We start from the raw sequence: 24,790 nt of genomic DNA, 5'->3' as shown, positions 1-24,790 counted from the left end.
GACTGAAAAGTCCCATACCCTCCAGCCTTTCCTCATAGAAAAGGAGGTCTAACCTTCTAATCTTTGCTGTCTTCCATTGTATTTTTTCCAGCTCTGCAATATGTTTTTTGAGATATATTGGCCAAAACAGTATTTCAAACAATGCTGCACTTTATACAAGGGCATTAAAACACTGGCCAATCCCATTCCTAATAATTCCTAGCATGGAATTTGCCTTTTTCACCACTGCTGCACACTGGGCCAACATTTCCATTAAGTTTCCACCCTAAGATTTCAGCCAGTTCAGACCCCATCAACACATATTTAAAAATCAGGATTTTATATTCTAGTATGCATCACCTTACACTTATACATGTTGAACCTCATTTGCTATGTTGTTGCCCACTCACCTAATTTAGAATGATTCTCCTGTAGCGCTTCACAATCTGCCTTGGTTTTCATCACCCTGAATAATTTGGCCTCACCTGCAATCTTGGCCACTACACTGCTCAGCCCCAATTCTAAATCATTTACGGATAAATTAGCCCCAGCCTCAATACTGATCCTGGTGGGATCCCCTGCTCATTCCCTTCCATTGCGAGAAGAAGAAGAGTTGGTTTTTATATGCCGACTTTCTCTACCTTTTAAGGAGAATCAAACCGGCTTACAATCTCCTTCCCTTTCTATCCCCACAACAGACACCTTGTGAGGTGGGGCTGAGAGAGTTCAGAGCAAACTGTGACTAGCCCAAGGTCAACCAGCAGGCTTCATGCGTAGAAGTGGGGAAACCAACCCAGTTCACCAGATTAGAGTTCACCGCTCATGTGGAGGAGTGGGAAATCAAACCCAGTTCTCCAGATTAGAGTCCACCACTCTTAACCATTATACCATGCTGGCTCTCAACTGTCCATTTATACCTATTCTCTGCTTCCTGCCATTTAACCAATATTTAATCCATAAAAGGACCCTTCCTCTTATACCCTGATTATTAAGCTTACTTAGGAGTCTTCAATGAGGTACCTTATCGAAACCTTTTGGATGTCCAAGTATATGATGTCTATTGACTTACTCTTGTTCACATGCTTGTTAGCCTGCTCAAAGGACTGCAAGAGGTCGGTGAAGCAGGATTCCATTTGTGAAAGCCATGCTGATTTTCCCTCAGCTGTGTTTTGTTCTTCTACGTGTTTAATAATTCTCTCTTTAATAACAGTTTCTACTAATTTACCCAGAAGAGACTTTAGGCCAACTGGCCTGTAATTTCCTGGCTCCCCTCTGGAGTCCTCTTTAAAAAATTGGGGTGACAGTTGCTATTTTCCAGTCATCCAGTACAGAGGCTGGTTTTAGGGACAAGTTATAAGTAGATCAACAATTTCATATTTGAGTTCTGTAAGAACCCTTTGGTTCATGCCGTCTGGAGCTGCAAGCTTATTAGTTTTCAGTTTGCCTAGTAGTCTTAGGATTTCATCTCTCATCGCCTCAACTTGATCAATTTCTTCAGACACCCTTCCTAAAAACAGATGCTCTAGTGTGGGTGTGTACCCCACATTTTCCACAGTGAAAACAGACACAAAGAATTAATTTAATTTCTCTGCCAACTCCGCCATCTTCCTTTTGTTCATCATCCAAAGAGCCAACCGCCTCCTTGGCCAGTTTCCTGCTCCTGATATATTTGAAGAGATTCTTATTGTTTGATGTAGTAGAAAAGGGCAAGAGTCCAGTAGCACCTTAAAGACTAACAAAACTATTTTCTGGTAGGGTATGAGCTACCCACTGTGAATTATTGTTTGATGTAATGTTTTTGGCCATATGTTTCTCAAGATCTATTCTGCTTGTCAATTAACATTTGTTTTGCCAGAACCTGTGTTCTTTTCTGTTCTGATGGAGGAACATAGTTAAACGGAACCAACCCATAAGGCAATTCCATGTCATATGTGAACATTCCTGGGGCAGACTGGGTTGAGAAACAGGGGGAACACTCATTTTCTTGTAGCACAATGAGAGTGGCTTCACTTGGGTTTCAGCACCAACCGCACACTGCCCTAAAGAGAATTTACTCGCTATGAAGATAATGCATCAAATGTGTTTGGAAACTTACGTAGATTTGTGGATCTTCACAAGTTCTTGGATCAGTTCCCCCTTGGGGTTCACAGTAAATATACGAGATTCTGGAAGGTTCACTTCCTTGTAGGCATGGACATCCTATTCAAGACACAACAGAACAAGACAAAAGAGGCAAACAATGCAGGGAAGCAAGAGAAGGCAGGAGGAGAGACCCTCCCTTCCCCATACCAAATGGCACATACTCACATTCGTTCTGTTCCCAAAGGCAGCGTGGAACGGCTGCCTGTTGGAGCCAAACAGGTTCCGGATATCTGTTAAGCAGGCAATTTTGAACACCTCTGGCCTCTTCTCAATCACTTCCCTACAATGCAGTGGGCACAGACATTACACAAGTGTCAGAGCAGTGTCGGTTCTCCCCTCCCCCCATGGGCACCCTTCACTTCCCTGGCCAAGTAAGGATTTCAAAGGGAAAAATAAAATTCTGTTGAAAAAGCCCATTCCCAACATTCCATTGCACATGGAAAGGACCTACATATTGCTGGATATTACCCAATCCTAATATTTCACCTCTTGGGATTTCCTGTCCAAACAACTTCCCCCTCTATACACATCTTCAAGTGGGAAGGGGGAGCATGCAAAAAACATAGCCATTGTCATGCACCAAATATGGGTTTTCAAGAAGCAAATGTCCACTATATGTCCCCCACTATTGTGAGATGTGCACCTCTTTACATTTGATAGTGCTCTCCCACTGCCAGCACTTGTATAGGAAACATGCCTGCTATGTAAAAGGTATCCACATGTGTGTGTTAAGTGCTGTCAAGTTGCTTCTGACTCATGGCGACCCTATGAATCAATGTCCTCCAAAACATCCTATCTTTAACAGCCTTGCTCGGGTCTTGCAAACTGAGGCCCATGGCTTCCTTTATAGTCAATCCATCTCTTGTTGGGTCTTCCTCTTTTCCTGCTGCTTTCAACTTTTCCTAGTGTGATGGTCTTTTCCAGTGACTCTTGCCTTCTCATAATGTGACTGAAGTACAATAGCCTCAGTTTAGTCATTTTAGCTTCTAGGGTCAGTTCAGGCTTGATTTGATCTATAACCCACTGATTTATTTTTATTTTTGGCGGTCCACGGTATCCGTAACACTCTCCACCAACACCACATTTCAAAGGAATCTACTTTCTTCCTATCAGCTTTCTTCAATGTCCAGCTTTCACACCCATACATAGTAATAGGGAATACAATGGCATGAATTAACTTGATCTTGGTTGCCAGTGACACATCCTTACACTTAAAAGGTATCCACATTAGTTTTAAATTCTGGGATTGTTTAATTAGGGGATGTCCGAATACACAGAAGTGGCAACAGTTGCTGGAGTCCAACATTTTCACATATAAGACATTACATTAAGGTACATGAAATTAGGTCTAGAACATGATGCACCTCAAATGGGTATCTCCGTGCTGAATTAGCTTCCCTGCACTGACAAAAAACCTCTGGAGGGGGAACTGACAACAAAAGTGTGCCTGTATAAGTCATATCTCAAAACCCATCATTATGTAGAAAGCTTACCTATGAAGAGCTGAAAAGAGGCTGCTAGGTGCCAGCAAGATGGGGCCTTTCGGGAGCACACAGCCCTCATCTTTGACACACTCCAGGTATCCTTTGGTGATATGTGCCATCCCAATGGTTCTGGCTGAACAATAGAGAAACTTATACCCATTCCTAGAGTGAAGAAGGCAGAACCGAAGTCAGTGACGTCCTTGCTTAACCCAAGGTTCTTCACTTCCAGTTAAAATGAAAGGCGAGTGCCCGTCACTGCATTGACACACGTTCAACCCCAGTTCTTACAGCTGTGCCAAATGTTCACCCATTTTGGGTCTGGGTACAAAAGCAACTTTTTCAGAGAGTCAGATATGTTTTTCCTCAAACTGCTGCTAGGGACAGTGCTCTTTCTCTGCAAAGCCTGTTCAGATAATTGTTCCCCCCAGTCTGCCGGGTCTGCTTGGGTAGCAAAAAAATACAATAACGCACTGATAATAGGAAATAAGCAAAAAAGAAACAGCAACGTGGACCACAAATTCTGATACGCGTGTTAAGTATTGTTATCAAAAATCACACACAGAGTAATAATATCAAAAGAGAATCACATTCAAAACCTTATGTCAATCGAAAAGGCATACAATAAACTACAATAAGTTCATATAGAAACAAGCCGAGGGACCAATATGGTTCAACAGGAATAAATAATTCAATGGTAAGCTGAAGCAAGACAATAAAACAGGAGGAAAACCTTGCGGTTGAAGTTCAACTAGATTTGGTTGAACAGTGGAAGTCAGAGCAACATTCGCAGCCCTGATCCAAGCTGGGATAAGAGTTGCTGTAGATAGACAAGGCTGTGAAAAGCCTCACAAAATCCAGGACTCACCTGGATTTTGGACTATTGAGAGTGCATCAATTGTTATTATTTTCACAAGAACTTTATTGGAGCAATTATTAAGTTTAGAATACAAGCCTCTGTTCAAGTTCAAGTTCAATTTATTACGGTCATTTGACCAGCATTATAAAAATACAGAAATGCATATCCTCAGCCTTACTAATAAAGACAAGGCAAATTTAAAGACAAACCACAGGAATACTATCAAAAAAAGAATATGACCGTTGTCAAAATAAATAAATTAAAGTTGAAAATTACCTCTGTGATTTCCAAGCCCTACATATTAACATGCAGTATCTAGCAACCTGGATCGAGACCTGGGGATTATTGCCTGCTAACAGGTGGTCTATTTTAATTTTGTCAGTTTCTCCAGAGAGTTTTTCTAACAGATCATTTTAATTCTAGCCTCCCTGTAGAAGATACACCGTAGCAGCATATGTTCGATCATTTCCACCTCTTGGAGCAAGCATGGGCACTTTCTTTCTATAAAAGGGATCTTCTTAAATTTACCTTCAAGTACAAGCCTCTGTATTTGACACCTTCAGATTGTTATATTCTATTTGAAGACATTTCTGCTTATGTGTTGATGCTATACCAGGTGATTTTCTTATTTTCCACTTTAATATATAGACACACATAGCGCATATGAGTATTATTCTTTATAACGTTTGGCTGTAGTTGCTGTGATTTTTTTGTATATCTTGTAGATTTGCAGCACAAGTTGTTTCTTTAATTACCTGCAGGAAGGGACCTCGGCAAATTACCCATAAAGCCTTCCTACATATTCTAGGACTTACAGATGGATTTTGTGGAACAGCTTAGCGATCCCTTGGTGGGTCCAGTCTTTTCCTAAATGCGGTAAGATGTGACCTAGAGCATCAGACCTGATGAGAAGGAAGGGGGCATGATTAGAAACACACACGCACACACCGCCCAGATTTGAACTCCAACTTAAGCTACGGTACCCAGAGTTCACCGCATAGTGAATAGTTGATGATCATGCGCTAGTGCCCAAGGGTGCAAAATGGAAGACTGCCATGGCGGCCACTTACTTGGTGATGGTCCCATCGATGTCAGAGATCACCACCTTGTCATCCCAGTTCCACAGGTAGATGGTGGCTTCACAACGACATGTGCCCTGGTACTGAGTGGTCACACTGAATGCTACCTCATTGGGACCATCTCTCAGGTTCAGACTCTTCTACAGTAAAGAGAAGTTTTTAAAAAATACATTCAGTGTTGAACCCGTACTAAAGAGCTCTAGTTATTTACATCCATGGAACCCAATCAATGTATGTTTACTTGGAATTAAGTCCCAGAGTTCACTGGTACTGTCTTCCAAGTAACTGAACACCAGCCTTAGTCCATCAATGACTAACTGCATCCATCCCCTCCCTCTTCCCTATGTTCCCAATCACCATGCATACGAACAGTAATTCCCATTTTCCATCCAATATCCAGTTTTGCACATCCTTCAGAACATCCAGCAGAGTAAAGCTGCATAGAATCGATTCTACTCTGACTCAGCATTTTACTCTAGATAGAACTGATTCTACTTCTCTGACTCAACATGTCCTGCAGAAGCAGAACCCACTATGAAAGTGACACTGATTTTGGTGCAAGACTGAGCCCACGCTTGAATTCTCTCCCACTGAAAAATCAACAGATATTTTTTTTTAAGTACTTACTTTGGCTGAGCCACGCTGGGCCCTGCTGGTTTGGTATTTTGAACCACAGATCATTTTCTAGGTGGCTCTAAAATTAGGAGGAGCCCCGTGGCGCAGAGTGGTCAGCTGAAGTACTGCAGTCAAAGCTCTGCTCATGACCTGAGTTCGATCCCGACAGAAGTCGGTTTCAGGCTCAAGGTTGACTCAGCCTTCCATTTTTCTGAGGTTGGTAAAATGAGTCCTCGGCTTTCTGGGAGTAAAGTGTAGATGACTGGGGAAGGCAATGGCAAACCACCCCAAAAACAAAGTCTGCTTAGTAAACATCGTGATGGGATGTCACCCCATGGGTCAGTAATGGCCTGGTGCTTGCACAGGGGACTACCTTTACATTTTACCTACAGTTAGGTAAGGCAAGGCAGTAGCTTCAGGCACCAGATTTTAACAGGCAGCAGCTTCTGCTTTGCCATTACTGTATCATCCCTCCAGGAGTCACAGCACAAGCACACCTACCCTCCTCATTCCCCAGGCATCTTTAAAGACTGAAGTCTGGGCATGTGCGGCTTGCTGCATGGTCTTTGAAGATGCCTAGAGAATGCAGAGGGAAAGGGCATCAGCTGTTCCAGCTTCTGGACAAGGACCACGAAACGTAGGGACAGTGGAAAGGGCAGCCCCAGAAGGCACTCCTTGTTAAGCCGCAGCTGAACATCTATATTCAAAATTTGTACATCCACCTTTCTTTTCTTGTCTCCTCGGTGCAATGTTAGTGCCTCCAATATACAACTACAGAAGCTGTTCCACAGCATGCTTGAGGTGACACTTCTTTCCGCTTGGCTTAAAAAGAAGTGCATCCATTTATGATCAAACATCTAAACATGGCAGTAGGGCAGCAATTAGACAGATGCCGTCACGAAAGGTTTAGCCTGTTTAGACTCACTCCCCTCTTTCTCCTCAAAAGCCTTTCACCCAAATGCTAAGCCAGTCATGACCCTCCTTAGCTGGTGCAGATCAAAGTCTGGGATGGTTTTCAATTTATAAGAACATAAGAAAGGCCCTGCTGGATCAGACCAAGGCCCATCAAGTCCAGCAATCTTTTCACACAGTGGCCAACCAGGTGCCTCTAGGAAGCCACAAACAAGACGACTGCAGCTCATAGCCGGACTGCGCAGAACCACTCAAAAGCAATGCCAAAGAGCTTTGTTCAGAGGACCACCTGCTCAGGTTCAGACAGTTACTTGACATCTGTTAAAGATAAGGATAAATGCCAGAAAACCCACGTACAATTTGATCTGAAGAGAGTCGTAGGGATTTCTTGTAGGTTGGAAGAAATTTCTGTGTAATTTCTGGTACAGGTCTGTCTCCTTGGCCTGAAGATATAGACTCATCATCACTGGATGAAGCATTTTCCCTTTTTCTGTATCAGCACAGAAACAGAATGAGACAAAAAATTAAAAACAGAGGACTGAAGATATTTGTCAAATCTTAAAGGGGGGTTCTTGTAGGTTATCCGGGCTGTGTGACCGTGGTCTTGGTATTTTCTTTCCTGACGTTTCGCCAGCAGCTGTGGCAGGCATCTTCAGAGGAGTAACACTGAAGGACAGTGTCTCTTAGTGTTACTCCTCTGAACATGCCTGCCACAGCTGCTGGCGAAACGTCAGGAAAGAAAATACTAAGACCACGGTCACACAGCCCAGATAACCTACAAGAACCGATGAACTCTGACCGTGAAAGCCTTCAACAATATCTTAAAGGGGGGCTTTAGCCCAACGTAACGTCTGAGGATAACATGGGAATCTGAACTCGTGGTCACCATGAAGCATAAACTTGGCTAGATGTTCAATAGATGCTAAACAGTATGCTGTTTTCCTTCTAGAACCCTCACACTCAATATACAGCATAACCTTGGATTAACACTAACAGAACAAAACCCTTGATGAATAGAGGAAGAGAGAAAAGAGAACTCAGAACACAAATATTTCAGTAAGTCTTAGGGTCAGTTCCCCATATTGACAACGCAGGGAGGGAAATGAAAAAATATCTGTAAAAGTCTGAGGTGGGATGGATGATATTCAGGGATTTTAAAATAGACTTGGGACAATAATTATGGAACAATCTCCCAGGGAGGTGTGCCTGGCCCCCTCATTGTTGATCTTCATGAGGCAGTGGAAGACAATTTTATTTAGGACTGCATTTGTATTGATTCAGCATTTATTATTGGTGGTCCAATCTGGAGTTTTTACACTGACTTTTATGGGGGTTTATAATTATTGATTTTATTGGTTTTTTTATCAAGTTTTATTTATACTGTAAACCGCCTTTGAGTTCTGCAAGGGAGAAAGGCAGCTAGTAAACGTGTAACGTAAATCAATCAAATAAATAAACAAACCACCTACCCATCCCATAGACACGTCAGTCATGGCAACCTGCTTAATTGCCATCAATGGGAAGGCTCATGGTGGTTCTTCAGAAAGGGTAGTAAGTGCATCACACTACTTGGCTAGCAGCTAAGGCAGCAAGAGAGTTAAGAGATGAAACACTCATGCCCCCCGAGTTAATGAGGGGAAACAGCAGATGCCATGCATGCTTATTAGAATTTCTGATTAATGAAAATCCTCCAAGTGAGCACTGCTTCTCCTGGCAATGGGAAACAAGCAGGTTTGCTATGACCCCACCACCTCACGTTGCTCTACAGCTACCTATTATGATTTTTTTTAATGGCTAAAAATAGTTGTACACTCATTCCATATCTGTCAGTCCACAACTGAGGAACTAATACACGTAAACTAGCCAACAAGGAGAAAAAATAGTCAGGGGTAAGATTGGGGGGATGCTAATGACTGCTGAGCCAGTGTGGTGTAGTGGTTAACAGTGGTGGTTTGGAGCGGTGGACTCTAATCTGGAGAACCGGGTTTGATTCCCCACTCCTCCACATGAGCGGCGGACACTAATCTAGTGAACCGGGTTGGTTTCCCCACTCCTACACATAAGGCCAGCTGGGTGACCTTGGGCTAATCACAGTTCTCTTCAAGCTCTCTCAGCCCCACCTACCTCACAGGGTGTCTGTTGTGAGGAGGGGAAGGGAAGGTGATTGTAAGCAGGTTTGATTCTCCCTTAAGTGGTGGAGAAAGTCGGCATATAAAAACCAACTCTTCTACTTCTGGTTCGGTTTTCTAGAAGGTGGAGCCATTTCCATTCCATTTATTAACGCTCAAAAAACAATTGGTCATAAGCAAATATAAAGGGGAACTTGCATGCACATACAGCCAGCTTTCTTTAGGGCTGGCTGGACTGGAAAAAAGTTGAGACTCTTGAGTCACCATGGTTTTGGTATACAATCCATATCTGTGGCAGACTGGGACCCACCCACTTAATCAGATCTATGTCAAGAAGTTCCCTCACCCACTATGGTTTTGAAAAAGGGAACCTCCACCTGTTTATGGACAGAACCATAACATCTCAGACAAGCAGGAACCCCATCACTGCTTTTGGAAGTGGGTAGGGAAGAAATCTCCTCAGCATAGACTTTCTCCAAATGTAGTGGATATTATAGTTTCCCTTGCATTTATCATTCTCATATCAAGCAACCCTCTTGATAGCCACAAGTCGCACAGAAAAACTGCATAAACTTGTCCACTGACAATTCAGGAACAAGATTAATCAGTTCTGCAAGATTCCATAATGGATGGTTTCCTCGTTATAGTATCACCCTTATCACCGCCAATCTCCATGAACACATGAAAATACATCACCTCTGCTGAAAGGAGTTGGTCGGACTCATTTTCTGGGCACTGGATTCTGGCTATGGACACAAGAGATTAGCAACAGTTAAGCTACCTTAGACATCTTCATGCTTGTACAGTAACAGTTAATGGATCAAACGCTAAACTGAATTCTCACCAATGCTACAAAAGATTGGAGGCGAAGGCCGTTCCTAAATCAGATACACACATCAAAGAAAAGCTTGCTTTCACTTAGCCCCTCATAGCCCCCATACCACACATGCAGAGTATTTGAGATGCTGTCATCAAGATAATTAAGAGGAAACTCATGTGATCCACACGATCAGCTGACCTTCATATGGTTAAGCCTCAGGTGTGAGTAATGAGGGGAGAGGGATGGAAATAATTGACACCAACAAAACTTCAGAAAGTTTGCTACTTGGTCTCGGTCTAGCGTGAGGAGATCCTACTGTAGCAGCCGTGCCTAAGCCTTCAGTTAGGTAAGAAAGGAGATGGCTAGGAGGAAGCTGGACTTTTATTTCTGAGAATGAATGACAAAGCAGGACTTGAGCAAAGGTACATATAGAGAGCCTAGAGACAGGAGAGTATGCAGTACTGGCAGGAAGAAGTGGGTAAACAAAAAAGGCAGGAAACTTGCTAGTCAATCAAAGGGCCAGCATTGCTAGACCTAGAGTGGAGACCCTAGCAGAGGAACTGGACCAAACGGCATATTGAGCAGTCATATCCTTCCTCCTGTTAAAGGGCTTCATGGAGGTCAGGGGGTCTCCAAGACTGACACCAAAGCAGGGCACTTCTCCCACAAAATGGATGCCCCTCAGAGAGCTTTGGCATCTATCTTGTTTGTCAAGCCTGGGTAGGAAGGAGGTTGGCAGCTGACCTTTCCCCGTGGCCTAAAGGTGTGCCCAGCTTAACAATGGGGCTAGCTAAACTCCATTGTGTCACCCTAAGGTGATTTAATCAGCACTCCCAGCAGACCATTACTCACCCTACTTGCACCCATCCCTCCAATCATTCAGTATTCAAGACAATAGTCCAAGCATTCTCTTGAGACCTAATGACTCATCATACCTCTTCTACCCTTTTGTTGGAACCCCAGGAAAGCAATCAATTCTTTGTTCTCTGGCTTTCCTGCCAGAATACCTCATACCGCCTAGGACCCATTTTGGGGTATAAACACAGGTTCTTGGGCCATCATAATGTGTGTGTGTGTTGGATCCATGCACCCACCCCCACTTACATATGGGCCTCTCTCTTTGCTTCTGGAAACACTGGTAATTTTCCAGTTTCCTCCTCAGCGCTGCTCTCCTGGACATCCCTTCAAGATTGGTAACTATTGCCCTTTTCTAAAACACTATCCAAACCTCCTCCCTTTTCTCTAAGTTAGCTCTTGTATGTTTTGCATGTGCATGCTCATTGCTTGACATATATTTCTGGTTTTTACCATTTTCGTTCTTTAATAACACCCTCTTCAATTATAACCACCACCTGCTCATTTAAGACAATCCTGGTATACATAGGTTATCGATCCCGGTTACCCCCTTGCTCTCTCTCTCCAGCTAATTCCCCCAACTTAAGTGGAGACTGCCAGCTCAGGTAACAGCTTCTATTGCCCTTGCAGCAAGCGTCAATGTGTAGTGGAGGGTGGGTGAGGAAGGAACACAGCTTGAACATTGATTTGAACCAACTTTATCTGCACACTGTTTGCATGCTTATTAAACCAATCCCACAAAGGAGAATTAAATCAGAAATATATACCAATCATATGCCCCAAATTTCTCCTGAGGAAACACCTATGTTCAAAACATATTAAGCCTGCCTGGCACTGACTGGTTTTGCTTTCTCTTCATTAATTTTCATTTCTCTGGATCCTGTCTGAAGTTACTGCAACAGCATGGGAGAGGGTATGGTAGTCTCCTTCCTGTACCACTGCAGTTACATCAGACGTTGAAGACATACAGAAGATTTCAACTATTTCTGACATGGTAACGACACATCCTAGCAGCAGGGGGCAATGCTGGCATTATATTACCTTCTACTGTTAATATTTCCAGAGTGGCAAAGACACACCAACACATTTTCCCAAGAAAGGCTGTAGAGTAATATTTTCTTTCAGAATGCTCTATTATCCACATACAAATCAGTTTACTAGTCCAGTTGAATCCCACCAACTGCAACCTTTTGTCTTGGGTTTGGTGGAGAAGAACCACAGAGAGAAACTGCCACACAATTTCTTCTCCTAACTTGGCTTGAGGAGCATCACAACAAATCTACCTCCTCATTGGAAAGTTCTCTTCTCCGCCAAGAAAACCACCACCTGCCCCCCCTTTTGGGCATCTTCTCCTTCAGGAGTCTGTCAACAGTACTCTGCAAACACAAGAAAATTAGGCAAAGATAAGCAGCAACTTATGTTCAGACACAAAAGAGTTTATTTACATAGTTGTGACAACAATTAATTATACAGAAAGAACTTATGCTCTAATGACCAGCCACCCCGGGTATGATTATCCAAATGAGGACAATACCAAAGGCTTAAACCAAGAAGTAACTTATCAGCCTCACATCATTCCCTCCTCAAGCAGGAGACACCATGCATGAATATAGCCCTCACCAAAATTGTTGCAGCTCTGTGTAGGAACCCAGCAGAGAAGTATGCCCAGGAAGGCAGACGTTTTAAGAGTGCCTCCAGAATGCCCAGTATGCCCAGGAAAGCAGAAGTTTTAAGAGAGCCTCCAGAATGAGCACCAATTCAACCAATGCTGGCCCAATTTCTTCTAAAGCCAAGAGTGTATGATGAATCTTTATGGTAGGATGTAGGGGTAACAGAGGTTTACGGAATGCTCTCGATGTTGGGGAAGGGAGGGTACATATTATAGAATATGGGAATATTTATCAGCTACAGAATGATCCATAAGATTTTGTAATTATGGGAAGGTGATCACACGAAGCAGACATACTGAGTAAGACCATTGGTATATCAAGCTCAGTATTGCCTGTTCTGGCTGAAACCAGGTCTCCAGGATCTTGGGTAGAGGTCTTTTGCATCACCTACTTCCAGCCCTCTTAACTGGAGATGCCAGGGATTGAATCTAAAACCTTCTGCTTGGAAAGCAGATCCTCTACCATTGGCAGCTAACATTTTTTTCTAATGGGGAGGGAGCCTAGGTCCTCAGAATATTAATTTGTACTACGTTTTCCATCATCTTGTTAATAGTACACATATTAGATAAATACAGAATTGGTAATATAATTTAATTTATTAAAATTAATGATACTAAACTCCATCAGTGGGACTCCATATCTCACCATTTATCCTGTAATATATTTAAATATTTTTATAGACTTCATTTATTCATGTTTACAGCACTGGTAAATCTGTCTTGTAAATCCAATATGATACTTAATAAAACTGTACACATGTTGTTTCTTCTCCAACAATTAACGTAAATACTAAAACAGGGCTGTTTAGTCTACTGGAGCACTAGGGAGAGCTATAGTATATTCTGCCTACTGTTCAGAGGTTACTGAATGCTTCTATTCCCTGCCTCTCATTGTGCTTCCTCTTGCCTGTAAGTAAGGTGAAGATCTCTCTGAAAATCCTGAAGATCTCTCTGTTGTTGGGAGGCCTGCAGTTAATGATTTTTGCATATCCCTTTGTTGCAGTAAACTTTATAGAATTATCTTTGCCTGTGTGGGACTGGATTTTTTCTCCAGTTCTACCTGTGTGAAATTGGATTATTTCCCCAACTCTGCCTACAGGTTATGGGCCCAGATCACAAGATAGATTGCAAGAAAGCTATAACAGCTAGTAAGAAAGGAAGGCATACCCAGTTATCCATAGAAGGATGGCAAGCAGTGCAGATTGTAAGTTGGTAGTGGCCAAACTGAATAATGACAATTAACAGTTGTGGGAATACTGCTGTGCGAATATGACCTCTGGGATGTTTTAAGCAATGACAGTCCAGCTGATAATCCAGCAGAATGTCACAGGAAAAACAGGCAAGCAAAGGCAATCATATGCCTGCAAGTGGAAGATCCATATGAGGAAAGAAGACACAGCCAAAGGTATGTGGAATGCACTCCAGAACTGCATGTACATTCAGACCTAAACAGGAAGTTAAACTTTCTGTGTAAATTATACAAGAAGAGACTAAGCGAAGAGCTGGATATGCATGAATGTGTAAATGCCATGCTGGAAATTGTGGAACAGCAGCTGAGAATGGAGAAAAAATGAAAGAGTGGCACTACCCCTCCATAGTATTCCAGAGTGTTATAGCCCTCTCATCAGTGCCCTTGAGACCACATCAGAGGCAGACCTAATGCTGGAATATGTTACAGTCAAATTAATGGATGACTACAGTCACAGAAAAGAACATCAAGAGGCAGCCCTCAAGGTAGACGAGGAAGCAGAGCACAGGAGAAAAACCAAGGTGTGTTATAGCTGGGAAAAGACTGTGTGTGTGTGTGAAGTGCAGTCAAGTCACAGCTGACTTATGGCGACCCCTTTTTGGGGGGGGTTTCATGGCAAGAGACTAACAGAGGTGGTTTGCCAGTGCCTTCCTCTGCATAGCAACCCTGGTATTCCTTGGCGGTCTCCCATCCAAATACTAACCAGGGCTGACCATGCTTAGCTTCTGAGATCTGACGAGATCAGGCTAGCCTGGGCCATCCAGGTGAGGGCGGGAAAAGACTAGACATCTGAAATAGAACTGTTCAATCTGGAAAACCAAGCAGAGGAAACAAATCGCAAAAACATCAAAAGCAAAAGCTAAGGCAACTGCAGGCAAATCTGCAGATGACGTATGAGATGGATGCCTAAGAGCAACGCATCATGTGGATAGTATATAGATTTAAGGGCAACAAACCACATGATGTGAAACCAGGAGGATCTTCACAAATCTAGGCCTTAGCTTAAAGATCTTCCTTGTGGATGGAGAAAGCATCTCTGCAAAAGGAATCAGCTCTGGATTCTTAAAGCCCAGTCGTCCATTTTGATGGTAATGTTAACTCTTTGTGTACACCGTCCTATACGTTCCAGAATAGACGGAAGTCTATCAGTGAGGAACATCTCTAATGGCCTCAGTGCAGTTTCAAAGAAACCAGTGTGAGCTGTTATAACAGAAATTATGACCACAGGAATTATAAGTATAAGTTTCCCTTGCATACGCTTCCCCCACAGAATGAGCAAGCTAGAACCACAAGCTCATCATGGCAAACGTATCCATCTGTGGCAAAGACACCCAGAAATTATAAGAAAGCTTGAAAATCAGGGTTTAATAAAGAGCATGAAGATGACTTTGTGTCAAACACATATGAATTGCATGTGTTGCATGACTCTGAAAGCAGCATGCAACATGCTTCCCAAAAGTAGTCAAAGCCAGTCTACACATCCCTTGCAGATTATCCACAGCAATATTTGTAAACCCATGAGCATTCTCACATCAAGTGGAAAGAAATATTTGGAAACATGGAGTGATGACTGTTCCAGGTACACTGTCATGTGTCTCATGAAGCAGAAAGGTGAAATGCTTGGAAAACGTTTAAAGTCTGTGGCAGCAGCCAGCAACAAGTTTCAAAGGAAGCCATAAATACTCCATACAGTTGATGGAGCAGAATATATAGCTAAAGAGGTTGAAGAATACCTGAAGGAACAGGGTGCTGAGCACCAGGCAACAGTACCATACACACCTGAGCAGAATGGAGTATCAGAAATAAAGAACCACACCCTAGTTAAGATGGTGAGATGTATGGTAAACCAGCATCCAATAACATGCAACTATTGGGTGAGGCAATTAAGAGAGCAACATAGCTATAAAATAAGTTGCCACTGATGCATGAATTGTAGCATGGATCTAATCCAAGTGTAAAGTACAGCAGAATGGATACAAAGCCTGTGCCTACATTCCCAGTGAAAAGTGCTCAGAATTGGATAAAAAACCCACAGAAGGTATATTCGTGGGTTACAGTGATCAGAGTTAAAGATACAGAATCCTATTCCCAAGGACAGATAAGAGCGCAATAAGTGGAGCAGTATACTTTGCTACCTTAACTTGTTGAAGAAGACTCTGACGAGCAAGAGAAAAACCACAAAGAAAAATTAAGAGGAAGCAGAAGGCAGCACTGACACTCATGAACGAACTGGAGATAGTGAAATGACAAGCATCAGATGCTCAAACTGGGCAGCCAAAGGAATACCACCCCATAGACTTTCCTACCTAGCCGGAGCTGAGGAAAATACCTGAACCTTTGTCTTGGGAAGATATCTCAAAGCTGCCCGAAAGCGAAGCCTGAAAGTGGAGAGAAGCAGCAGAAGGAGAGATACGATCACCTCGCAAAAATAGGAGTTGGACACTCTCCAAATTGTCATCTGGGCAGAAAAGTATAAGATGCAAATGAACATGGTGGAATAATACACATGCCATTGAAAAGGTGTGTTGGAGAGGCAACAGCATGCCGGCAGTTTTATTAGTGTAAATACGAACACAGGGTGTGGTTAGTCCCCTTGAATTCTAGGGAGAGTTGTGGTGCTTTCTGGCAATTGTTCAAAGCTTATAGGGTGGTTTTCCCTTGCCTTCCCCAGCCTTTTGTTGCGCTTCCCTTTCTGCCTGTAAGTTTTTATATCCTGAGGGTCTCTCTGCTGTTGGAAGGCATACAGTTAGTAAATGCTTCCTGCAAATCCTGTTGTTTCAGTGAGCTTTATTGAATAGAACTCTGCCATGTGTTGGGATTGCATTATTTCCCCAACTCCAACAATAATTGGGGTGTATTTTCACATTAGAAAGAGACTTTTTTTTTGTTCTAGACCCAAAAGTTTGATCAAAGATGACAGCCGACCCACCTAGTACAGCAGGCAGACATCTCTAGAGGAAACCAATTATTTCCAACTTTTATATCCCTATCCTAAATTGCTGGGCAAACCATGGTCTGGAAGCTAGAAAACAATCAATGAAGTACTTTTCAGGGCCACACAGAAAAGAGATGGTTTGGTATGCAGTGACATCTGAAGACAGATAAAGAATTGGGATATTTATGTGGAGATGAACAAGGCTGATTCATTGAAATCATCCCAATGTACCAGCCTGAGCCAAGGACCTTTCAGGGCATGGGTGCTGGCTGGTTTATTTGCACAAAAGTTGCAGTATTTCATGAAATGTCTAAGCTTTCTTTGTGCTTTGGAATCTAGGGATTTTAATATTGTCACCATTCTTACTTAAGCAATCATGACTTCTCCAACTTACCTTGGGAAGATTCTTCTGGAAAGCTTGTAGGGAGAGGATCATGGGTGCTGCAACTGACCAGTTATAATATCTGCAAGGGGAGACAACTTTGCTCTGTATATAGTTTTTAACATTTTAACTGCCTGGTAGCAAAGCACTGATATGCAGAAGATCTTCAGAAGGAGAACACTATAAGATCTCATTTTACATAAAAAAGGATTGGGCTTCCCTTTCTATTGTCCCACCAGGCTATCACAGTTGTCAGGATACTTCCACAACAGACAAAACAGTTAAATTTAGTACACAGCCTAGGATTCCAAAATTACTAGAAAATGTGATTTAAAAACATCCATCGCATTCTGAAACGTGCAAGGAAGTCCACCTCGTAATAGAAACAATAGTGCCGGAACCTAGTAAGTCAAGACATACCTTTGATAGAATCCAGGGGTATGCTTTTTATCCAATCCAAGAACTGCCAAAATGTGTGAGAAGGATGGCTGCATCCAAGAGCAATACTAAACCTCTGTCTTTGATAGGCATGTTTGTATGCTACCTTGCACACAGAGTGCAATTGAAGGCTTCTGGGCTTGGGAATCCTTCAAACGAGATCTGATTTGCTGCAACATCCAAATACAAGCACCTTGGCAAATTGGTTCCTCCCTGCAAACTGGGATGCTAAGACTCTGACAGAGGTTTGTTGCAGTGCCTGAATGCAGTGGCAACCAGAAACACAGCTATACGTGTGAGAGTAGAAGGGTAGCAGGGTTTCACTTACACTTACTAACAATCCTGAAGTTAGGGGAAAGAGGGATTTCAGACAGGAACACACATCTATGCCTGCAGAATGCAAGACAAGCTTGCAAATGCATATAAACACATTAGTTTATATCTGGAGGGTTTAGGAAAAACCCAAGTCTCGGAGAAGAAGAAGACCATTCTACTCACTTCTTATGGATCTGTATCACCAGGTTTGGATCCTCAACAACTGCTGGATTTTCTGCAAACTCTTGGTAGGAGACAACATGTTTCATAAACTCCTCTGCTAGAAATGAAAGAGAGAGGAAGGAAAAGATCATGCCAGTTCTCCAACTACCCCCAAGTGTGAAACTGGAAGCAGGTGGCAACTACCAACCAAAAGAATAATAAACAAAAAGGTGCTACTCCATTTTATTATCGAGTTCCCATATAGAGTATCTTCCTGCTTAGTACTGTAGTAGATCTGCAATGCAAGGTATCATCAGGATTATGCCAGTTTAATTGTAATGGCTTCTCCTGAAGTATGCTGGGAACAGTAATTTTCAAGAGTATTAAGAATGTAGTTACAATCCACTGCAATTGCCTAGGCTGCAGCAAAGACACTGACCACTCAGTCTTGTGATCTGCCTTAGGTTGGCTGGTGAGCCATTCGAGTTCACTGAAAGTCCCTGACACCTTTCAGCCCATCATTACAATGTACTCTGATCAACCTGCTACTGGATTCTGTTCCTTTGCCAGTCACCACTATAAATTTAACTCTAGCATTATAGCAAAGGCCAACACAGCATCTTTGCCAAAACGTCTGAAGTCCTAAAGGATAGATTCTTCCCTCCCTTTCAGACCTACCGCGAGATAATTCTCCACTATCTCCCAGACCTCCACAGACAGACAGGAGGATGTGTGGCATCAGGTTACATGCCATGGACTCCAGATTATCTGTGCCACCCTGCAGATGAGTTTGAGAGAAGCTGCTAGGATCGGTCTGTGCTTGCCCACTCAATTCAGCATCACTGAAAATGAAAGAATGAGAAAACATCAATACTATGTGATTCCATTATTCCCAAGCATTAGATTTTGAACAGAGGCAAAGGGGGGTATACAATAGGAGCCCTTTTATTTTGAAACAACAACAACAATTCTCCCTTATTGAGAGACCTTGATGATCAGCATTAACAGAATGATCCAGTTCCAATCAATTTCTGCAGAATATGTTTTTCAGGCTGATGCAGTTCCAATCAAGTCCACTGGATTATAATCCAATTTTTTATAAAGGCCATATCTGCCTGTGGCACAAAGTGGTAAGATGCAGAACTGTAATCAAAAGTTCTGCTCACTACCTAAATTCAATCCTGACAGAAATCAGTTTCAGGTAGCCAGCTCAAGGTTGACTCAGCCTTACATCCTTCCGAGGTCGGTAAAATGAGTACCCAGCTTGCTGGGGGTAAAGTGTAGACGACTGGGGAAGGCACTGTGAAACCACCCCGTAAACATAGTCTGCTTAGGAAACATTGGGATGTGATGTCACCCCATGGGTCAGTAATGATCTGGTGCTTGCACAGGGGACTACCTTTACCTTTATACACACACCTTCACAAGGTTAATTTCAACACCATAGGGTGTCACTTGCATGGTATGTAACCACAGCATGTGGATGATGAACTATATGGACAGAAAGCCTTTACTAATATGCATCCAGACTGGCAAGGGAGCAGCTGCAGAGGAAGACCCATCCACCCTGATAAAAAGATCCTTATGCAAGGGGTTAAGAATAGAGATGAGCCAGTATGAAATCTAAAAGGAAGTAAAACAGCCACATCACTTTCAAGTTCATCTCATTTTTGTTGTGGTCAGTGATTTCTTTCCGCCAGTTATATGCCATTGAGGTAAAAATAAGTGCTGGAAAAATGAATTCATTTCAGTAGGAAAATTTGGTATAAAGAAAAAAAACTAGCATAGAAATAAAATCTGTGGAGATAATTCAAAGACAATCCAACAGCATGCAGAAATCCAATCTCATCCCTAGGAAATGCTGTGCAAAAACTATTATTTCTATGGAACAGCAGGACTGTTGCCAATCCAACATCATTGAATCCAACAGCACAAAGTGAAGAAAAGAGTCTATATGCTTTACATTCTTAATTGCATCCAATTCCAAGCCTAGTCCCATACACACCAAAGATGTGGTGAAATTGACTAGAACAAATGTAAAGCCGCTTTTGGTCTAGTCAATTTCATTTCTAAGGGAAACTCTGCATCCCCTTTCATTTAAAAAAATGGAAATGTACATGATTACCTATGAAGATAATTCCTATTCTTTGAATTCTGCTTTTTAAAAATGTTGTAAAACACTTCCCCAAAAAGGTACCGGGGAGGGAGTGCACTGTTCATTATGGATATCATCCTTAAAGTGTCCATGGCAGTTGCCCAAAGATGTATGCATAGCTACCATTTGCCATTCTTGCTGGTAATTTGTTTCAGCTTCTGAGGAACAGCTTACAAAATATGGGATTATATTCACTGAGTGGTAATAAATTTACAGAACAGGAATTTCCCTGGACTGCAGACCAGTAGTCCAAAACTACAGAAGGCAGTCTGACATGTTGATATGGAATATTTGTGAAAGGTGAGCAGATATTTTATGCATTTGGGGCACTAATCCAGGTTCTGGGTTTCAGCCCACTTACTTGGAAACCAACCATCATGCCAAATCAGGAGTCCCTCAAACAGGGAGGGGGCTGAGTGGAATGGGAAAATTAGTGGTAGTAAAAAAAAAAAACCATGCAGCCACCCCAATGATGGATACTTCCTCTGATAGACAGTGATGGTAGACAAAAGATGAACAATGACCGCTCCATAATGTAGGCGTCAAGCCTTGGGCAATCAGTCTCTCTTACTCATAAGCAGAGTGCACTAAAACCAGTGACTCGAACTCCTACCTTTTAGGGAAATAGAGTGCCACCTGTTCAGCATCCAGGTTTGAGAGATCTTCCAGGTAAATATCAGTTGGTCCCAGGTGAGGACTTCTCTTCACAGAACCTCAAAAAGATGCAAAGGATTAAGATAAGCCACCCCTATTGTTTTCACAATAGGGCTGCCAAAAAAACAAATCAGTGGGTTATAGATCAACATAAGAAAGGCCCTGCTGGATCAGACCAAGGCCCATCAAGTCCAGCAGTCTGTTCCCACAGTGGCCAACCAGGTGCCTCTAGGAAGCCACTAATAAGATGAGTGCAGCAGCACCATCCTGCCTGTGTTCCACTGCACCCAAAATAATAGGCATGCTCCTCTGATACTAGAGAGAATAGGTATGCAGCATCAAATCAAGCCTGAACCAACCCTAGAAGCTAAAATGACTAAACTGAGGCTGTCGTATTTTGGTCACGTCATGAGACGACAAGAGTCACTGGAAAAGACAGTCATGCTAGGAAAAGTTGAGGGCAGCAGGAAAAGAGGAAGACCCAACAAGAGATGGACTGACTCAATAAAGGAAGCCACAGCCCTCAATTTGCAAGATCTGAGCAAGGCTGTCAAAGATAGTACATTTTGGAGGACTTTTATTCATAGGGTCGCCATGAGTAGGAAGCAACTTGACGGCACTTAATACACACACACACACACACACATTGTTTTCGCAAGGTGGCTCAATTATGCTATCATTTTCAGCCCCTTCTTACCCCTTCCCGTCGCCTGCTGTAGCTCTAAGCTGCTGCTTGGCTCTGGTTGCCCAAGATTAGCTTTCCTTAGGGATGGCGCTTCCTGATCCAAACTGGATTTTCTCGATGACGGTGCTTCACACTCCAGTTCCTGAATCTGTCCTATCATCTCTGCGCAATTCTTTCCTTCACTCTCTGCAGGCTTTGCATGGCTTTGTGCATCTCTTGAGAATGTGAAAGTTGTCTCTTGATCACTGGCCATCGCCTGAGCAGAAGAGCTGGGCTCTTCACCCCTCGGAAGGCCATTTCCAGTAGAGAAGACAGGTGTGGGTCTAATTAAAGGAGCAACTGGACAATCTGAAGCATCGACAGAGTCCACAGTGCCCAAGTGGCATTCTGAAATGGCAACAAAGTGTGTCATCTCGCCCACAGGGATGGTAGTTGGAGTGAGAGCTGCCGTCGTTGCCATATTCATGGTGGGCTTTATTGTTTCAGCTCGCTCCGATTTGCTCACCTTTACAAAAAGGAAAAGAGTCTTGAACTAGACAGCGGAAGAGCAAAGAGGGTAAGTCGAGCACATTCAGAAATTATTTCAGGGCTATTTCTACAGCTTCATACCCACAAGCTCTTTTGCATTTATTGGACCAGGCCAAAAGGAGCAACAATATATGCAATGGGAGAGAAAAAGAATCTAGACCATCTTTGTTCTATTTCTCAGATCTAGTGGCCTTGAACATTTTCACACATAGAAGATAAAGCATTGTTTATGAAGGGGCTCCATTTCAGAGTTTTTGGAGCAGGAGAAACAGCATATCTCAGGGACACAGCTGAGATTTTAATCAAAAAAGGGCTGTGCCTTAGGAGTATTCCTTGCAGTTGCTTTTATACCTCTTCACAACCAGAGGTATGAGGAAGCCCAAGCAACAGTCACTTGCATGTAGTTGAATTCTTGCTAGAAACTCACTTTGTAGTGCAAATTACACAAACTTCTCTTCCACTATTGATGTCTCATGAACCAGGATCACACACCCAGATAAGAAATGAGGGAAGCTCAAAGGCCACCTACAGTGCACTCCTAACCAGAATTACACCCTTCTAAGTCCATATGAAAGGAGCCCCGTGGCGCAGAGTGGTAAACTGCAGTATTGCAGTCCAAAACTCTGTTCACGACCTGAGTTCGATCCCGACAGAAGTTGGTTTCAAGTAGCCGGCTCAAGGTTGACTCAGCCTTCCATCCTTCCGAGGTCGGTAAAATGAGTACCCAACTTGCTGGGGGTAAAGGGAAGATGACTGGGGAAGACACTGGCAAACCAACCCGTAAACAAAGTTTGCCTAGTAAACGTTGGGATGTGATGTCATCCCACGGGTCAAGAATGACCCAGTGCTTGCACAGGGGACCTTTACCTTTAAGTCCACTGATGCCAACAGGCTTAAAAGGTTATAACTTTACTTAGGAGGTGCTTATAAGAAGGTTTCCCAGTTGATGATGGTAATTCAGGCAGGAATTATTTCTTACAGCCAATGAAGAAGCAGTAGTCTGGCACAGCCTTCTCCATAATACTTACAGTGCAATCCTAAAGAGAGTTACTCCAGTCTAAGACTACTGAAATGATTGGGATTAGACTGGAGTAAGTAAAGGCATGGTGGGAGCTCCACTGCTCTACTAGGTTGATACAGGCACACATAGTATATGAGAGACATATACTAACCAGTATTACAACTAGAACCAATCTGACCAGATGTCCGAGTAACTGGCAATAGATTTTACAACCTATACACATGCCTGGTTGGGTTTGAACTGTTTGTATATGTATTTATTTATTTATTTCTGTAAATGTGTGCAGGCTTAACATGGGTTTTAATTAACCACTGATGAAGGCCCAATAGGCCGCAACGTGTTTGGTATGTGGTTACAGATATCAACCCTAGGAAATGCCATTGTGCTATTTCAATGAGGTAACGTTGGTTTTTATATGCCATCTTTCTCTACTACTTAAGGAAGAATCAAACCGGCTTACAATCCCCACCACAGACACCCACCAAGGTAGGTGAGGCTAAGAGAGCTCTAAGAGAGCTGTGGCTAGCCTAAGGTCACCCAGCTGGCTTCATGTGTAGGAGTGAGGAAACCAACCCGGTTCATCAGATTAGCGTCTGCTGATCATGTGGAGGAGTGGGGGAATTGAACCCGGTTCTCCAGATCAGAGTCCACCGCTCCAAACCACCTCTCTTAACCACTACGCAATGCTGGCTCAGGAACAGCTGCACCCCCCTGTAGGAGACAGACTTGGTGGCACAGAGGTTTGCCACTGGGTTATAAGTGGAATAGTCAAAGCCAATGCAAAAGGAACTTCCTGGAGAAAAAGGGAACACTCTGTAAAATGGAAGCCCCATATTCTGAAGTGTCTCCCCAAATGCATATCCAGTGGTCAGATTATTTTGCCCAGGTACTTCAAGGCCACCAACAAACAGCAGCAATATAAAGCAAACACACATTTCCTGCAGAGGAAGTGCATTTTTTTTTTGTAGCAGCATTTTCAAGGGCTTCTTTCTAACCCCACTCACTCACTTCAGGCAGCCTTCCCCAGGACCACTGCATGTGGGCTTCGGATCCAAGAGGCATTTCAGGGTTTTTGATTTCCAGTTCAGAGTCACTTTTGGGGGCTAACTGACAACTTGGAGAAAGGCTGAAAAGAGAGAGGGGAAAATATTTTTACTAACTGAAGTAGCAGAGACACGTATTGACACAAGCATGGCAAAAAGTCAGTGTAGACAAGTCATAACAAGCAAGAAACAACACTGGTGCAAAGGTACAGACTGATCTTCATAGAGCGATCACGATGGGTAGCCATGTTAGTCTGTCCTTAGCAGTAGAACAGAGCAAGAGTCCAGTAGCACCTTAAAGACTAACAAAATTTCTGGCAGGGTATGAGCTTCTGTGAGCCACAGCTCACTTCTTCGTATCTGAAGAAGTGAGCTATGGCTCACAGAAGCTCATACCCTGCCAGAAATTTTGTTAGTCTTTAAGGTGCTACTGGACTCTTGCTCTTTCTTACAACTTCCTAGAGCAAGTCAGTCATGAAGCTGGGAAGAGAATCCACCTCTGCCAGTCTTGTTAACTAGGCGTATCATTATGATCCAACAAAGACATCTAGGAAGCTATCCTAAGCAGGTCTACTGAGAAGTAAGCCCCATTTCATTCAGTGAGACTTATTCCTGGACAGTTTTCTTTGGATTGCAGCCCTAGACCTTGTTGATCCCAGAGCTTACACCTTCCTTGATTGGGC

General features: G+C 42.9%; 1 protein-coding gene across 1 annotated transcript in view; it reads right to left on the bottom strand.

Annotated features, from left to right (window-relative positions):
- The window catches only part of LPIN3 (lipin 3), a 36,686-nt gene that overhangs the window by 974 nt on the left and 10,922 nt on the right, over positions 1-24,790 (bottom strand). Inside the window, exons 6-19 of the mRNA XM_056844124.1 lie at positions 24,073-24,190; positions 21,528-22,020; positions 20,790-20,889; positions 18,700-18,863; positions 18,043-18,139; positions 17,119-17,188; positions 12,155-12,247; positions 9,893-9,942; positions 7,425-7,557; positions 5,532-5,680; positions 5,277-5,363; positions 3,615-3,767; positions 2,287-2,401; positions 2,075-2,178 (exon numbers count right to left, since the gene is read on the bottom strand). Coding sequence (XP_056700102.1) covers positions 2,075-2,178; positions 2,287-2,401; positions 3,615-3,767; positions 5,277-5,363; positions 5,532-5,680; positions 7,425-7,557; positions 9,893-9,942; positions 12,155-12,247; positions 17,119-17,188; positions 18,043-18,139; positions 18,700-18,863; positions 20,790-20,889; positions 21,528-22,020; positions 24,073-24,190 — 1,926 coding nt within the window. The remainder of the gene's footprint in view (positions 1-2,074; positions 2,179-2,286; positions 2,402-3,614; positions 3,768-5,276; positions 5,364-5,531; positions 5,681-7,424; positions 7,558-9,892; positions 9,943-12,154; positions 12,248-17,118; positions 17,189-18,042; positions 18,140-18,699; positions 18,864-20,789; positions 20,890-21,527; positions 22,021-24,072; positions 24,191-24,790) is intronic.

This window comes from Euleptes europaea, chromosome 2, assembly GCF_029931775.1.
Source record: "Euleptes europaea isolate rEulEur1 chromosome 2, rEulEur1.hap1, whole genome shotgun sequence".
Classification (NCBI taxonomy): domain Eukaryota; kingdom Metazoa; phylum Chordata; class Lepidosauria; order Squamata; family Sphaerodactylidae; genus Euleptes; species Euleptes europaea.
This window is presented reverse-complemented; position numbering and strand designations above follow the sequence as displayed.